Here is a 16,881-nt window from a genome sequence, read left to right as displayed (position 1 = left end):
GGTTCGTCTAGTCAAGGCTATGGTTTTTCCAGTAGTCATGTATGGATGTGAGAGTTGGATTGTGAAGAAAGCTGAGCTTTTGAACTGTGGTGTTGGAGAAGACTCTTGAGAGTCCCTTGGCCTGTAAGGAGATCCAACCAGTCCATTCTAAAGGAGATCAGTCCTGGGTGTTCATTAGAAGGAATGATGCTAAAGCTGAAACTCCAGTACTTTGGCCACCTCATGCGAAGAGTTGACTCACTGGAAAAGACCCTGATGCTGGGAGGCGGGGGCAGGAGGAGAAGGGGACGACAGAGGATGAGATGGCTGGATGGCATCACTGACTCGATGGACGTGAGCTTGAGTGAACTCCCGGAGTTGGTGATGGACAGGGAGGCCTGGCGTGCTGCAATTCATGGGGTCGCAAAGAGTCGGACATGACTGAGCGACTGAACTGAAGGAGCCCATCATTTCCTAAACAGAGGAACTGGTTCTGTTTGCAATCCTAGTTAAGAAAGACCAATCGCGTAAACCATGTCAGATCAGATCAGTCGCTCAGTCGTGTCCGACTCTTTGCGACCCCATGAATCGCAGCACGCCAGGCCTCCCTATCCATCACCAACTCCCGGAGTTCACTCAGACTCACGTAAGTTCAAGTAAATAACCAGGGCTTCCCCACCGCCTCCCCGCGCGTGCCGAGACGGTGCGGGCAGTACCAGGGGAACTCCCAGCTCCAACCTAGATAATCCCCGGGTGCACCGAGAAGCCTGGTTTGTAGCCCACGGGCCTCCACGCTCCAGTCTAAAGCCTCACCGGGAGCGTCACATTCGTCCCCTCAAATCAGCAACCTGGAGAGTTTCTCTAGCTTTCGAAAGGCGGCTGACGGACAGCGCCAGAAATAATATAAGCCAGACCTCGCCGCCGGCCTCAGCCTAGGGCAGTGCACGGGTGCCAACGGCAATCTCCGCCCGGAGGTGGGGGCGGGGATCCGGGGACACCCAGGGCGGGGGCGTCCGCGACGCTTAGATCCGGGCTTCGCGCGCTGGGACCGAGCTTCCGCCCACTAATCCCGTGTCAGAAGGCGTGCACACGTCCCCGTCCCGGCCGTGGATTGGTCCCCCTGGCAGGGCGGGGCCGTTTGGAACCCTGTGGCGTCGTAGGTGAGCGTGAGAGAGGCGGGGTTGTGTAATAGACGCCGGAAGCTGCGAGCGTTTCGTGGGGTCTGGCTCCTCGTCGCCGGGCCGACTACGCTCTCGGTTCTCCACGTTTCTCTCAGGGCCCCTCTGAGCGGACTCCTGCGGCGGCCGGGCAGACGCGGAGCCCGGATAACCATGAGCGTGGGTTTCATCGGCGCCGGCCAGCTGGCCTGCGCCTTGGCGCGAGGCTTCACGGCCGCAGGTAAGCGCCTGAAGGCGGGAGGCGGGTGCGCGGAAGGTCCACAGCTTAGCTTGTGACCGCCCTCCGCCGCACGATCGTGAGGGAATGAAGAAAGGGGAACTTGCGTCTGCTAGGGGATTAAGGGGGAGGGGGTCACCAGCGACCGTCTCCATAACGGTCGGAGTGGCGTGGGTTTTGACTCTGCTCTCCCAGGGAGAACATGGGAACCGGGTGGGCCATGAGCCCTAGTTGAAAAGCCCTGTCTTCTGTAGGCATCCTGTCGGCTCACAAAATAATAGCCAGCTCCCCGGAAATGGACCTGCCCACGGTGTCCGCTCTCAGGGTAGGTGGGGCATGAGGGTTTGGGGAAGAGGGTGGAGACCCAGGAGAAGGGTGGCCTGATGAGCTGAACCCCTGTGCTGTTCCGTGGCCGGCGCTGACCTTCCCACCAGGAGCATCACTATCCTGCATCTTTCCTGGGGGAGCTCAGGGTTGTGCGAGCAGCCAGGCACGACTGGGGTTGGTCGACTTGGGTTCCAATCCAGACACAAGGTTAGTTGAGATTTTGATGTGTGAAAAGCACCTAGCACATAGTAGGTACCCAATAAAATACTCACTTTGCTTCATCCACTAGCTCAGTTAAGGTACTTAGCTGAGGTACTTAGCTTAAGCAGTTAAGGTACTTAGGTGCTCTGAGCCTCAGTTTCCGCATTTATAAAATGAAGCCCACAGTAGTCACTTTGCTGAGCTATTCTGAGGCGTAAATGAGCATGTTGTGAAAGAACCTGGCAAGTTAGTTTTTCCTCTTTCTAAACAAAGAATATCCCAAGTCTTCACCCAGAACCTGAGCAGTGTGGGAGAGGATGGCTAACGAGGCAGGCGGCAGGTAACAGGCAGTGTCTGGGCCTGGGATGGCAGGGGTTGTCATCACCGGAGGGCCTTGTTTCTTAGTGTGAAGTCTTAGAGGGGTGTCCTCCATTCCACCCCTGGACCACACAGAGACCAGGCACCCTGATGAACAAGTGTCCAGGCTTGGGATAGAGCCCTGCTTCTGACCATTGGGCACCAGCATTTCACCTTTCCCTTTACCTGTGCCATTTTTCAACCATGGAGACGTCTCACCTGGCAGAGGGGTGCCTTGGGTGCCAGAGAACTGGTGGGGATGGGGGACAGCGATTTCCTGTTTGCCATGGGGAAGCTTGTCCATGTCCAGCACTCACTTGCCCAGTAGCAACACTGGAAAACTTCGAGGCAATGGGGGTAGGGGCAAACTCTGAGGGGAACAGGGCAGGGAATTCCAGGCTGCCCTTGGCCACGTGAGCTTGGAGGGGTTCAGCTGCTCCTTGAGAGGGCCAGGGCTCATGAGGCTGCCACAGAGTGTGAGCCTGGTGGTCTCCTCCTGCAGAAGATGGGTGTGAACCTGACCCGGAGCAACAAGGAGACGGTCAGGCACAGTGACGTCCTGTTCCTGGCCGTGAAGCCACACATCATCCCCTTCATCCTGGACGAGATCGGGGCCGACGTCCAGGCCAGGCACATCGTGGTGTCCTGTGCGGCTGGCGTCACCATCAGCTCTGTGGAAAAGGTGTCCATCTCAGCCCCGGCGCCCCTGTTGGTGGGAGGAGGGGGTGGGTGCTGGTGGGACTGGCAGTTCACTCGGCCCTCTGCCTTCACCCCAGAAGCTGATGGCGTTCCAGCCGGCACCCAAGGTGATCCGCTGCATGACCAACACACCTGTGTTGGTGCGGGAGGGTGCAACAGTGTATGCCACAGGCACCCACGCCTTGGTGGAGGACGGACAGCTCCTGGAGCAGCTCATGAGCAGCGTGGGCTTCTGCACGGAGGTGGAGGAGGACCTGATCGACGCCGTCACAGGGCTCAGCGGCAGCGGGCCTGCCTATGTGAGGCCCTCATATACTCAGCCCTCTGGGGACCCTGGGATGCAAGCTGGGCTGGCAGGCAAGCCTGGGCTGGGGGTGTCGCCCACCTCTTGGGCGAGGCTGTCTGGTGGAGGAGGTTGACCCTTGGAGCTAGTTGTCAGGAAGAGACCCTAGTGTGTGCCCCTGAGTACCTGCAGCCCCGGGGCTCAGTGAGTGTCTTCACAGGCGTTCATGGCCCTGGACGCATTGGCTGACGGTGGGGTGAAGATGGGCCTGCCACGGCGCCTGGCCGTCCGACTGGGGGCCCAGGCCTTGCTGGTTAGTATCTTCTCCCTGCGTGTTCTGGACCCCGGTGTGGGGATGGGATGGGATTCTTAGGGCTCTCTGAGCCAGGGCAGGGCTTGGTGGGGAAGCTGGGGTAGGGATTGGGGAGGAGTGTGTTTGGAGAAGCTCATCCCAAGGGGCACCTGCAATCTTCTCCTCTAATGGCCCTTCCTGCCCTAGGGAGCTGCCAAGATGCTGCTGGACTCAGAACAGCATCCCGGCCAGCTCAAGGACAACGTGTGCTCCCCTGGGGGGGCCACCATCCACGCCCTGCACTTCCTAGAGAGCGGGGGCTTCCGCTCCCTGCTCATCAATGCGGTTGAGGCCTCCTGTATCCGAACACGGTGGGTTGCTCTCCTTTTCCACCCAGGCCCTCCACTTGGAGCCAGCCCCGTGTGGGCTGTCAGTGTCTTACACGATCTGCCTTCTGTGGTCCCATTAGCAGTGCCGGAGTCTGTGCTCTGTTAATAACCCACTTATTAGACTCTGTTAGCTTAAGGGTTTGCAGGCCTTACTTCATGTAATTCTTACACAGTTCTGATAACTGAGGTTTAACTTTGATTTCCAGATGAGGAAGTTGAGGTTTAGAGATAACAGCTTTCCCAAAGTCAAACAGCTAGTAAGTGATGGAGGTAGGATTAGACTTCAAGTCTTTGACCCCCAATTCTGTGATTTTTTTTTTTCCCCACTCTCTCTCTCCCTAGCTGATCACAGATACCACTTGAAGCTCTGCATCCGTGTAGTAAGCCATACTTAGTTAAATAGCACTTCTGAGAAGTTTCGGGGAGTGTTTGGTTTGGGGTTCTAAGTTCGGGTGGTATCAAGTCAACAAGGATTGGGGTTAAGTGGATGGGGAGACCTTGTGTATCTAGCTCTAGCTCCTTCAACCTCTTGGGGTTTTGCCTGCAGAGAGCTGCAGTCCATGGCTGACCAAGAGAAGATCTCCCCAGCTGCCCTCAAGAAGACCCTCCTGGACAGAGTGAAGCTGGAATCCCCCACAGTGACCACACTGACCCCAACCAGCTCAGGGAAACTCCTCACGAGAAGCCCAGTCCCAGGAGGCAAGAAGGACTAAGGCAGCCTGGGTCTGCTCTCCCCTGTGTCCAGAGCCCTCAGCTGCGGGGGCTCAATCAGCTTTAGGTCCTCATGATAAACCTCCTTCTGTCTGTTAGACCCAGCAGCACTGGTTTCCCCTCCTGTCTCGTGTTAGAAGATGCTCTGAAGGGGTGGCTGGAAACCAGATGCAGCCCTGCAGACCTCACACAGTTGCAGGAGAGGGCGGCTGGGACTCCATTCAGAGGCCCAGCTGCGTAGGCAGGCCTGGTGACCTTCAGTGGATGACCCCTTCAACTGGGGTCCTCCCACTGGAGCCCACAGCAGGGTCAGTTTGTTGCTGAGTCAAGGTGTACGAAACATGACAAGGACTTTTTGAATTGGTAAAAGGAAAAGAAGTGAGTGACTTAGAATTATCACAATCAGAAATGCACATCTTAGACTGTGTTATATTTAACTCTTGCTTCACAGGTATACCATTGAAAATGTGTTATTCAATGTTGCTAAGTTTGGCTGCTTTAATAAAGTTTTATTTTTTATTACCTTGCTTTTCTTATGCGTAATCTCAAATCATCATCTTAGAGAACTCGAGTTCCTTGCCAGGTGTTCCTGGCTTCAGCAGGAGGGCACTATCTATAGGCAGGAAGTAGGGATGAGAAGAAATAAGGGGCCAGGCCCTGACAGCTGAATGACACTCTGCTCCAGCCCAGCCCCAGGGTCAGGTGGGCCAATGCTCATCCCCACTCTGGGGGGGGCGGGGAGTGGGCGGCATCCCAGACAGGAGGAAGCTGCCTGCCTTGCAGTGGGCCAAGCACTGCATCAGATCCAGACAAGTGCCCTCCGAGGGAGGAACTATTCTTTTCCTCACTTTATAGAAGATACTGAGGCTAGAGGAGATGAGCGACTTACCCCAGTTGAGTTGCTGGTCAGTCCTGTGGTTTCCCTGTGCAGGCTGTATGCCTGGTGCTCTTCCCCAGCAGCACCTGCCTGTGGCTTTGGCTTCAGCAGCAGCTCTGAGTTCACGTCTTAATTTCCACCAGTTTTAACTAGGTGACCACGGAGAAGTTACTGAGTATCTCTGACCACAGGATTTCATCCCTGTAAATACAGAGGTCATCCTTCAAAAGGTTCTGGTGAGTATGAAATGAGACCGTGTGGAATGGCTCAGTAGAAACATCTAGAACATGTGGACCCTGGTGCTGGTGGAGCTCGTCCTTCACCCTCCAGTGAAGAGGGAGGGCAGCTGGGCTCCAACTCCAAACCCGTGAGCCCATGGGGCCAAAGTGACAAGTACAACAATACTGAAAACTCATCTTTAAGCGCCTCATACAGCAGCCCCTTTGCAAACCCTCTACATAAAGTTTCATGGCTTTAGGTGCTAGACTTTTTAAGAGTAAGAGGTTAAATAAGTGGCCCCTAAAGATGTTAATAGACATCTCACCAAGGAAGATTTACAGATGGCAAATAAGTGCGTGAAGAGATGCTCAACCCCATTAGTTATGAAAGTCAAGTGTTAATTGCTCAGTCATGCTCAACTCTGTGACCCCATGGACTGTAGCCCACCATACTCCTCTGTCCATAGACAAGCATACTGGAGTGGGTTACCATTTTCAATCAAAGCCCAGTGAGATAACACTTCACACCCACTAGTGTGGCGCTTCATTAAAAAGGATGACAAATGTTGTCAAGGATATGGAGAAGTTAGAACTCTTGTGTATCTCTGGTGGGGATGTAAAATGGTGCAGCAACTGGAAGACAGTTGGTAGTTTCTCAAAAAGTTAAACAGAGTGGCCAGGCAATTCCACTTGTAGGTACCAATCTGAGAGAAGAAAATATATCCACACAAAAACTTACACATGGATATTATGGCAGCATTACTCAAAACAGCTAAGAATCGAAAATAACCCAAATGTTGAAAAACCGATGAAAGGATAAACTGTAATACACACAATGGGTATTATTCAATAATAAATGAGAAATGCATATGCTACAGGCCTTCCCAGGTAGCTCAGTGGTAAAGAATCCACCTGCCAATGCAGGAGACACAGGTTCAATCCCTGGGTGGGAAAGATCCCCTGGAGGAGAGCATGGCAACCCACTCCAGTATTCTTGCCTGGGAAATCCCATGGACAGAGGAGCCTGGAGGGCCACAGTCCATGGGATTGCAAAGGGTCAGACACAACTGAACCAACTAAGAATGCAGGCAAAATCAGATTATGGAGATGGTTGCAAAGACCTGTACATTGTTGTCAAATTGTACACTTAAAGTGATGAATTTTATGGTATGTAAGTTATACTTCATAAAGCTTTAAAAAAAAGGAAATATGTTTCCCTAGTTTAATTAGCTAGGAAGTGGTACCAGGACTCAAATCCATGTCTGATACCAAATTTTGTCCTTTCTGCACCAAGCCTGCTGACAAGCTGTCTTAGGTGACAGGATACTGTCCCCTCATCTCCTCCACCCCCTGCAGGGTCACCCCCCTCCCAGACCTAAATCCACCAACATACATTTACTGAGGACCTCCTAACCGCCAGGCCCCAGTCATGCCTGGTATGAGTCCACCTGGCTCAGGTGAGTCCTCACCTGCTCAGGAACCCCCCGCCCTTTGCTTCTGATTTTTGACCAGGTATGTACGCTCAGGACTAGGTTTCACTCAGGATGTCTATGGCCCCAGTCCTCCAGGGCATGAGTAAAGAGGGCCTCTAGGGAAACAGTTCCGGTCACTTTTCCACAGGGCCTCAGGCCTGCCACCTCAGTTGCCCGCCTTCTTACAGGGCTGACTGTCCAGGGGCAGGAGACGCAGGCAGGCAGAGCCAGGGGCTGGCAGCTCCCAGTGGACACCCTGGCCAGAAGGTCCGGAGCGTGTGGCCTGAGCCACCAGGAGAACACCCAGATGCCCCCTGCAAACCTTTTAGGAGCAAGAGCTGGTGTTGGAGGTCAGCGCAGCCTTTCAAGAAGCGTGCTGAACGCCCTCTGTGCCGAGTGCCCTGCAAGGCCGGGGTGTGCCCTAGTCAGTGAGACTCAGTTCTTGTTCTGAATTGCACAAGGGCCGAGGACAGGTGTGGACACAGGAAGGAGAAGTGGAAAACATGAGAAGGCAGAGGAAGGGACAGCACGGAGACAGGTAAAGAGTGAGGAAGGGGCCAACCAACCCTCTCCCCGCACCAAGCCCTCCCTGTTCCCCCAACTATGGGAGCAGCCGGGCCTAGAGCAGGTGCAACCCCATTTCATAACTGGCTTCTCTCAGGACACCAACCCCCAGCACTCCTGCATCCATTGCCTCAGTTTTGCTCTCCTGTGAAATGGGGGCATGAACCTCTGGCCCAGATGTTAGCAATAGTTACTTTGGGGAAGTGGGATTGAGGTTACTTTCTTACTTAATTTCTTTCTTTATTTTGCTTTAGATTGTTGCTTACGATAAGCAGACAGGATCTCCATGGTTGAAAGACTGAAAAATGTTTTCACCAATCCCCACCGGCAGGCCGTTTGTGGGACACAAACATACCCTCCTTCATCCTTGTTCCCATGTGACCGTCAGTTACTAAGCAACTCTCTGGGCAGGCACACAGGAGAGCCTGCCTGGCCTCTTCCCTCAGCGTTCCCGTGGTGTAGACAGGCCTTCCTCTGTATCTAAGTTCTTAAAGCCTTAACTTGTGCTTGCTTTCACCAATAAACCAGAACGTAGGCAGAATGGATATTGTGTCAATGTGAGATCAGGAGTGTTCTGAAAATAAAATGCAAGGTCTAAGCCAGAGTGGATGGTGTGCTACCTTTACGTAAGAGATGGGGAGGGAACTTTGCTGGTGGTCCAGTGGCTAAGCCTCTGAGCTCCCAATGCAGGAGGCTGGATTTGATCCCTGTTCAGGGAATTAGATCCCATGTACCATAACTAAGAGTTTGCATGCTGCAACTAAGACTCGTACAGCCAAATAGATAAATAAATTTTAAAAATGAAAGTGGGGATACAAAATTGGGTGAGGAAACCCTCAAAGGCTACACAGACACCAAGAAGCGGGGTACTGGGGGACAGAGGGAAGGAAGCAGATGGGGGCAGGTGCGGGAGTAAGATATCTCATTATAATCCTTTCTGTACTGTACTGATTTAGGAATCGTATGAAGGTGTCACCTAGTCACCAAATACATCCTGCAAACCTTCAGGGGCTGCCAGGCTGCCCTGGCTGTGCAGTGCTCTAGCATGACACATCTTGAGGTGGTCAGTCAGGGCTGGCACTACCTGAGTGCCCCACTCTCGTCTTGAACTGCATCCAGGAACACTCTGGGCATGAGCATGTCCTCCTTGGCAAAGGTAGACAGATGGGTCTTCTGGGCATCAGTCTCTTTCTTCCACCTCAGCCCACCTTCTGGGTCTCGAGCCCTCAGGATGGGCTGGAGCCTGGCTCTAGGCTCCTGTGAAACCTCTGACTCCTCTCTAATGACACCACGTCCGTCGCGTGATAATCATCTGTTTTCCTGTCTGGTTCCCCCGCCAGTTTGGGTGCTTCCAGCGGTCGGGGGCGGGCTGGGCTATAGACCATCCCTCCTGGTCCTAGAGCTTAACACCCAGTAAACGCAGCTGAATGAATGCCTGCAGTCATGAATGAATGAACAACATCTCTCCTGCTTAAATGTCAGTTTCGGCTGTATAGCACAGGGAACTATAGTCAATATCTTATAATAACTTACAGTGGAAAATAATTTTTTAAATAATATACATATGTATGTATATCACCTTGCTGTGCACCTAAAACACTGTAAGTCAACTATACTTCAATAACATATATATATATATATATATATATATTTAAAAAATGTCAGTTTGGGCTATTTCTTGCTGTGCCTCCTGAGGCATCCGGTTTACTGAGGTGAAAGCCCCATGCAGCTCACAGCCTGTCTTTGGATCTGGTAATCCACTGTTTGTTGGGCTACCGCTTCCTCTTATTCAATCAGTGAGTATTTACTGAGCACGTGTGAGATGCTCTGCTCATGCCTGATTGGCTGGGATGTGAGGGACACAGTGAATTTCTATCCTCGCCACTCTGTCTTGAGGCCACCTCAGTTAGTGCACCCTGTCCCTCCCCCAGGGCTACCTGAGAGCTTTTTCAGCATGAGGACACCTCAAAGGTATCAGCCATTTCATATTGCTTTGGAGTCTTTTAGGTAAGAGGGAAGCACCTCAGGAATGTTTAAGTAAAAAGGGACAGGAATGGAAATCAATTTCCTAACAGTTTTCAATAGGACTTCCCTGGTGGCTTAGACAGTAAAGAGTCCTCCTGCAATACAGGAGACGCAAGTGACATTGGTTTGATCCCTGGGTCAGGAAGATTGCCTGGAGAAGGGAATGGCAACCCACTCCAGTATTCTTGCTGGAGAACTCCATGGACAGAGGAGCCTGGCAGGCTACAGTCCACGGGGTCGCAGAGAGTCGGGCACGACTGAGAGACTAACACACTTTCTACATGGATAAATGCTCTCTTCCTTGAAAATAAAACCAGAAATGCACTCGGTGGGCTGCAGCAGTAATACTTTTGATGAGACATCAGAGACTTTTCTTATCAATCGAGGTATGTCAGTAGCGGTGACCTGGAGATGCTGAGAAACCTCTGCACCTCTCAGTTTCCAGTCACCCTGAATCAAAGGTCTGGGTTCTAATCTTCACTGGCCAGATGACCTCATGCAAGTCATTCATCTGCTTTGATTTCAATTGATTATTATCCATTAAAATGGAAAAATAACACTAATGGTCTGCGCTTCTCCCAGGGTGGTCTCTGCTTCAGGTAAAGCCTTAGTGAAGCCTGAGTCACAGCACAGCCCGGTGGCACCTTGGCAGATGACAGCATTGCCCTGACATGGAGGTCTGTGTCCCGCCCCCCACCTCTCACCCCCAACGTCCTCCTCTCCCTCCCACCTTGCCCCTTTCTGCAACCCCACAAGGCAAGGTTTCCCCTTTCCTGAGAAGGGAAGCCTGGTCAACATTTCTTGTCAAGCAGCATTTTATTTATAACCTAAAACAGAAACTTCCTTAATAAACTAACATATTTTCTTCCTAAGTACCAGGCACTCTATTATATCACTTGCAATACAAGTGATCTCATTTAATCTTTAAATGAATAATTATGATGTAGTTACTATTTCCCCATCTTATTTATGGTAACACTGAGGTTTAGAGCTGGTATGAACAAAGCCAATGAAGGGAAAAGCCTGGATGCTAGAAACCAAGATCCTTTTTCTGAAACACTGAACTGTCCTGCCTCAGCCGAGCACAGCTGCCCTCACTGACTGACCTAGATGAGGGGTCTTCCTGCCGGAACACAAGGAATGACCAGAAAACTAGGCTGGGTAGGGATGCAGGCAGGGGATAAAATGCAGGGGTCCCTGGCAGGTGCCTGGGAAAGGAACCCAGAACACAGCAGGGTCAGGACTGGCCTCATTACAGCCTTCACTGGGGATGAAGATCTTGTTTTGAGGGTACCAAGCCATTGGGAGACCCTCTCAGAGAAGTAAACATTTTAATTTTTCATTTTAGTATGGAAACTAATCTGTCATTTTGAATTAAGAGAAAGGAAATGAGCAATTAGTTATTTATGGCTTCCTTTTCCAAAGCCATTGCCCACCTCTCCCCCAGAAGGCTCCCCTTGCCCAACATACGTGGGCCTGTCCCCAGGAAGCCCCGCCATACCCCCCTGTTCACACCACCTCCTCTCCTGCAGATGCCTCCCGTCCCCCTGGCTCTTCTGCCCCATCTCCTTCCCCTGCTCCCAGCCCTTCACGGGTCCTTAGCATCCTGGACCCCACTCTGTTCGTACTTCACTTATGAACACACTACTTTGCTTGTTAGTGGTGCTATTGAGCTGGCAAGGTGCTGTCACCCATCATGTCCATTAGGATTCTCACAGGATCTTGAGAGGCGGTGGGGAGGTTATGGGCACCCCCATCTCAAACAGGAAGAGCTAAGGCAACGGGAAGGATCCGAGGCCAGAATTGCAGCTATTGGATTCCAAGTCCTCTTTCCAGTTTTCCCCCACTCATTTCACAGACGGGTTCTCAGCAACAGTAGGTAGGTGGCTCCTAAAGATACCCTTTACAAAGTAGGCCCAGGAGGAAGCTTGTCCTGGCTGCCCAGACCCATCCCGACCGCTCAGCTGCCTAGGAAAGGCTCCCAGCGCCACTAGAGGGCGCCAGCCGCCAGCCGCTGAGCACCCAGGCTGTGTGATTCCTGCTGTAAAAGCCGGAGCGCCTGTGCCCTGGGGAAAAACCGGTCATAGGCACGGATTCAGCTTGGTGCGTTGCGTGCTGGCTGCAGTATATGATTGCATGTATTCACGTAACAAAGCAGCTTAGTATTGGTACGGAGGGAAGCACCTGCATCTTCTGCTGGGCAGCCTTAGCCCTCTTCTCCTCAGCATCATCTTCCCTGGTGGGAAAAGCGAGAAACCTGGATGCCCACACCTGGGTTCCTCCCCTGGGCGTCCCAGGCACTTTCTCAAGGGCCCCAGGATGCAGGCTTCTCAGAGGTCATCTCAGTCAATACACACCATACACAACAGTCTTGCTCAAGAAGAAGCCTTGAATAAATAAGTACTTGGCCGCCTGATGTAAAAAGCCAACTCATTGGAAAATACCATAATGCTGGAGAAAATTGAGGGCAAGAGAAGAAGGAGATGACAGAGAATGAGACGGTTGGATAGTATCACTGACTCAATGGACATGAGTTTGAGCAAACTCTGGGAGATGGTGAAGAACAGGGAAGCTTAGCATGCTGCGGTTCATGGGGTCACAAAGAGTCGGAAACGACTTAGCGACTGAACAACGGGATGTAGTGTACAACATGATGAAGGTAATTAACACTGCTGTACCATTATAAATGAAAGTTAAGAGAGTTCTAAGAGTTATTATCACAAGGGAAAAATGTTTCCCTATTTCTTTAATATCTTATGAGATGATGGGTGTTCACTAAGCCTATTTCATGATGTGTGCTGCGCTCAGTCGCTCAGTCGTGTCCAACTCTTTGGGACCCCATGGGCTGTAAACTGCCGGGCTCCTCTGTCCATGGAATTTTTTTCAGGCGATAATACTGAAGCAGGTTGCTGTTTCCTGCTTCAGGGGATCATCTTGGCCTAGGGATTGAATCAGCATTTCTTGCATCTCCTGCATCGGCAGGTGGATTCTTTACCACTGTGCCACCTGGGAAGCCCATTTCATGATGTATGTAAGTCAAATCATTATATTGTTCATCTTAAACTTACGCAGTGCTCCATGTCAATTATATCTCAATAAAACTGGGGAGAAAAAAGTGGCTTTGAGAGTCAGATTATTCAGTGGTCCTGTGGCCTTGGGCAAGTTACTTACCTTCCAGGCTCCTATCTGCTGCATAAGGATGATAACAGTCCCCACCTGGGAGGGTTGAGATGAGGATTAGATGAGATAAAGGGCTGGGCTTGGTGTCTGGCAGGAGGTGAGAGCTAATGACTGGAGTTTGCTGTTATTTTTACTACAATCATGCAGGAATCTGAAACTCAGGGAAATTAAGCACGACAGATCCAGAGCCAGGGCCTGCTGGAGCTCAGGCCCAAGTGTGCGCATGGTCCCTGTTCCCTGGGCACCACTGGCTCCAGACCTGGTTCTCAAACCAGCCTGTCACCTGCCTTTTTGTAAACTAAGGGAAATGTAGAGGAAACTAGCATTTTCATTTCCAATCTTGTTACCCTTGACTCTCGAAAATCTGGGCCCCAGACCTGTCCTTCCCCATATGCCCCTCACTGTGCTCACCCTATCTCCGCCACTGGAAATGGCTTCTCCTTGTCTTTTCCACTTCCGTAAATGTGGCAGATCCTCATCTCCAACTTAAAACCTCAGAATCAGCGATTCCAAGCCTCAGCAGTGTGGGAGCCACTGCCCAGGACTTGAGAAACAGTTGTTGAATTGAGCTGACTGTGGTCACAGCCAACATTCCCAGGTATCCATGGAGATAGACCAGAAAAAAGATGAAGACCAGAGAAGAATACCTGCGTGATGACCAGTCAATGTATGTTCATGTAGAGCTCACTGTGGACCCAGAAAACACAAATTGTTCAGGTACGGGACGCTCTGTGGTTTGGTGTCAGTATCCCAAGCCACGCAGGGCAGAGAGGGTGGCTGGCTCTCCTGTTACCCTGTGCCTCCTCAGCTGTGTGAGGATTCAGTGGGAGGAGGCGCACGAGGCACCTGGCTTAGTTCGAACCACCTGCTTCTTTCTGCCATTCCTTCATTCAGTCTGCTCACCAGGGGCACCACTGTGTGCCCAGCCCCGGAGCAGCAAATGTTATCAGACCTGGTCTCTTCCTGCCCTGATGGGGTTCCTGATCTAGCAGGGAAATAGACACAAATAAGTCACTGCAAACTCCAGATTACAAGGTGATAAATGCTCTGATGGGGGCAGTGAAGCACCCTGGGAGCAGAGAGGTGTTTGGAAATCTGATGAAGGAAGGGATGTTGGCGATGGTTCTTGAAGGATAACAGGAGTTCTCCAGACAGAGGTGGCTACAAGCAAAAGTGGACTGAGGAGTGACACCGGGGTGACAAGCACTGCCTGTGTCCAGGTCTGGAGGTGGACAGAGGCCCAGCGACTCTCACTTGGCAAGTGTGAAGGGTGCCGGACTGGACGATAGGCGGGAGACCGTCTACGCGCCGCTCTGTGTAGACGCGGGCCCACTGAAAGCAGGAGCAGCCGGGGAGATTTTAAGCAGGAAGGGATCAGGTCTATGTTTGCTAAAGAAAGGAAATTCTGGAAGCCTCCAGGAACTGTAACTTGAGTCTTGCCACTATCTGGGGAAAAGATGAGAGACCAGCTGAAGAGGGTGATCCACCGGCTTAAGGATCCCTCCCTCACTTCCCTCAACACACCCCCTTCTCCAGTAGCTGATTGTTTAAAAATCAATTTGTTTAATGAAGGTGCAGATAAGCTGAAGCTCCTTCCCGCCCACAGGCTTCCTCCAGGCTGCCTGTTCAATGAGGACAGCATAATGGCTGTTGTTTAGTAGGTGCTGGATAAGGATTGTTGAGCTAATGAAGCAAACACAGGTCAGCTCCAGGAGTGGGGGAGGCACGTGGCGGGAGAGGGTGTGGAGGCCCCTCCAAGACTCCCGGCTTGGTGGCTCTAGGAACTGACCTGGGAAAAACTGGGTCAGGTTTAAGAGAAATAATAAAAACAACAGCTGCCATTTGTTGAGTCCCAAGTAAGGGTCAAACCCAGGGCTAGGCCTTTACACAATTCTTCCCAGATCGTTGCATGCACCTCTGTTGAGTGGGCATTCTGATCCCCACTTTTACAAGGAGGAAATCGAGGCTCACCTGTTTGCCCTAGGGCTGCAGTAGAGGCCAGAGCCTGTGTTCACCCCTCTCTGCTGTCAGGAGTTCCACTTGGGGTGAGGCAAGGGTGAGGTGGAGACCTCTGAAGAGCAACCTCAGAAGAAGCTTCTAGAACCAGATGTGGATTTGCAACCCAGTGCCATACATTAGAGCTAAACAGAGTTGGAGCTTTGTGGGCATCTGTGTGAGAAAAGCAAAATATTAGCTTGCTAGGGCCACTCTAACTAACCACTGCAGACTGGATGGCTTAAGCAAAAGGTGTTTATTGTCTCATAATTTTGGAGGCTGGAAGCTCCAATTTGTGGTGTCAGCAAGGTCTGTTTCTTCCTAGGCAGGTAGACATTTGCCTTCTTGCTGTGTCCTCACAAGGCCTTCTCTGCATCTGTGTCCTATGGTGGCTAAAATATTCGTTCATTCTTTTCTTGTGAGATGGCTGTAATAGCGCTTGTGTGCATGCCAAGTCGCTTCAGTCGTGTCCAACTCTTTGCGACACCATGGACTGTAGCCCGCCAGGCTCTCTGTCCATGGGATTCTGCGGGCAAGAACACTGGGTGGGTTGCCATGCCCTTCTCCAGGGGGAATCTTCTTGACCCAGGGATCGAACCTTCGACTCTTATGTCTATTGGCAAACTGTATTGGCAAACGGGTTCTTTACCACTAGCGCCAGCTGGGAAGCCCCTAGTAGCACCTGGTTGTCTTTAACTTCTTTTGAAACAATTTTGTAACATTGTATTGTGACAGTTGTCCTACCAGCATGCATTAAAAAAAAAAATTGATGAGTCAAAAAAATTGACTGCTGCTAATCCTATGGACGGAGGAGCCTGGTGGGCTGCCGTCCATGGGGTCGCACAGAGTCGGACACAACTGAAGCGACTTAGCAGCAGCAGCAGCAGCAAGTCGCTTCAGTCATGTCCGACTCTGTGCGACCCCATGGACGGCAGCCCACCAGGCTCCCCCGTCCCTGGGATTCTCCAGGCAAGAACACTGAAGTGGGTTGCCACTTCCTTCTCCAATGCATGAAAGTGAAAAGGGAAAGTGAAGTCGCTCAGTCATATCCGACTCTTCGCGACCCCATGGTCTGCAGCCCACCAGGCTCCTCCGTCCATGGGATTTTCCAGGCAAGAGTACTGGAATGGATTGCCATTGCCTTCTCCGGAGTTTTTGGGTAGCCATTTTAATATTGAAGATGAAAGAAAAAAGCAACATTTTCAGCATATTATGCTTTTTTATTTCAGGAAAGGTAAAAATACAACTGAAATGCAAAAAAAGATTTGTGCAGCATATGGAGAAGGTCCTGTGACTGACTGAATGTCAAAAGGGGTTTGTGAAATTTCGTACTAGAGATTTCTTGCTGGAGGATGCGCCACAGGTAGACCAGTTAAAGTTGATAGCGATGCAATTGAAACATCAAGAACAACAATGTTATGTGATGCAGGAGATAGCTGATGTACTCAAAATATCCAAATCAAGCACTGAAAATCAGTTGCACCAGCTTGGTTATGTTAATCACTTTGATGTCTGGGTTCCACATAAGCGAAATAAACCTTCTTGACCGTATTTCTGTGTGTGAATCTCTACTTAAATGCAGTGAAAATATTCCATTTTTAAAACAAATTGTGATGGGTGATGAAAAAGTGGATACTGTATAACAATGTGGAATGTAAGAGATCATGGGGCAAGCAAAATGAATCACCACCAACCATACCAAAGACCAGTCTTCATCCAGAGAAGATGATGTTGTGTATATGGTGGGATTGCCAAAGGAGCCCTCTATTATGAGCTCCTTCTAGAAAACCAAATGATTACTTCCAACAAGTACTGCTCCCAATTAGGCCAACTGGAAGCAGCATTTAACAGAAAGAAATTAGTCAACAGAAAAAGCATGATCTCCCATCAGGATAACGCAAGACCTCGCGTTCTTTG

At 51.1% G+C, this 16,881-nt stretch overlaps 1 protein-coding gene and 2 long non-coding RNA genes across 4 annotated transcripts; 2 read left to right on the top strand and 1 right to left on the bottom strand.

The window, feature by feature from the left end:
• Nucleotides 1-1,138: 1,138 nt before the first annotated feature.
• On the top strand, nt 1,139-5,155 carry PYCR2 (pyrroline-5-carboxylate reductase 2). Its single transcript, XM_061382394.1, has 7 exons — nt 1,139-1,377; nt 1,629-1,699; nt 2,762-2,941; nt 3,036-3,257; nt 3,462-3,554; nt 3,741-3,904; nt 4,470-5,155. Exons 1-7 carry the CDS (start codon nt 1,311-1,313, stop codon nt 4,633-4,635), a joined length of 963 nt encoding a protein of 320 aa, XP_061238378.1. The 5' UTR covers nt 1,139-1,310; the 3' UTR covers nt 4,636-5,155.
• Nucleotides 4,866-13,555, bottom strand: LOC133227644 (uncharacterized). Of its 2 annotated transcripts, XR_009729899.1 has the most exons (4): nt 13,381-13,466; nt 12,961-13,005; nt 5,523-5,711; nt 4,866-5,246 (listed from the first exon to the last, which is right to left on the bottom strand). It is a non-coding gene; the product is annotated as an uncharacterized LOC133227644 (long non-coding RNA). The 2 variants fall into 2 exon arrangements; XR_009729900.1 differs by lacking the exon at nt 12,961-13,005 and having other exon boundaries at nt 13,381-13,555.
• A 40-nt stretch (nt 13,556-13,595) lies between these two features.
• On the top strand, nt 13,596-16,515 carry LOC133227643 (uncharacterized). Its single transcript, XR_009729898.1, has 2 exons — nt 13,596-13,686; nt 16,194-16,515. It is a non-coding gene; the product is annotated as an uncharacterized LOC133227643 (long non-coding RNA).
• Nucleotides 16,516-16,881: the final 366 nt, after the last annotated feature.

The sequence above is a fragment of the Bos javanicus genome, chromosome 16, assembly GCF_032452875.1.
Source record: "Bos javanicus breed banteng chromosome 16, ARS-OSU_banteng_1.0, whole genome shotgun sequence".
NCBI classification, from domain to species: domain Eukaryota; kingdom Metazoa; phylum Chordata; class Mammalia; order Artiodactyla; family Bovidae; genus Bos; species Bos javanicus.
This window is presented reverse-complemented; position numbering and strand designations above follow the sequence as displayed.

Bases quoted from the DNA above. Each gene is read 5' to 3' on its own strand.
- PYCR2 (XM_061382394.1), top strand. From the start codon at position 1,311: ATGAGCGTGGGTTTCATCGGCGCCGGCCAGCTGGCCTGCGCCTTGGCG. The intron at 1,700-2,761 runs GTAGGTGGGGCA...CTCCTCCTGCAG, and splicing joins CCACGGTGTCCGCTCTCAGG to AAGATGGGTGTGAACCTGAC. The intron at 3,555-3,740 runs GTTAGTATCTTC...TTCCTGCCCTAG, and splicing joins TGGGGGCCCAGGCCTTGCTG to GGAGCTGCCAAGATGCTGCT.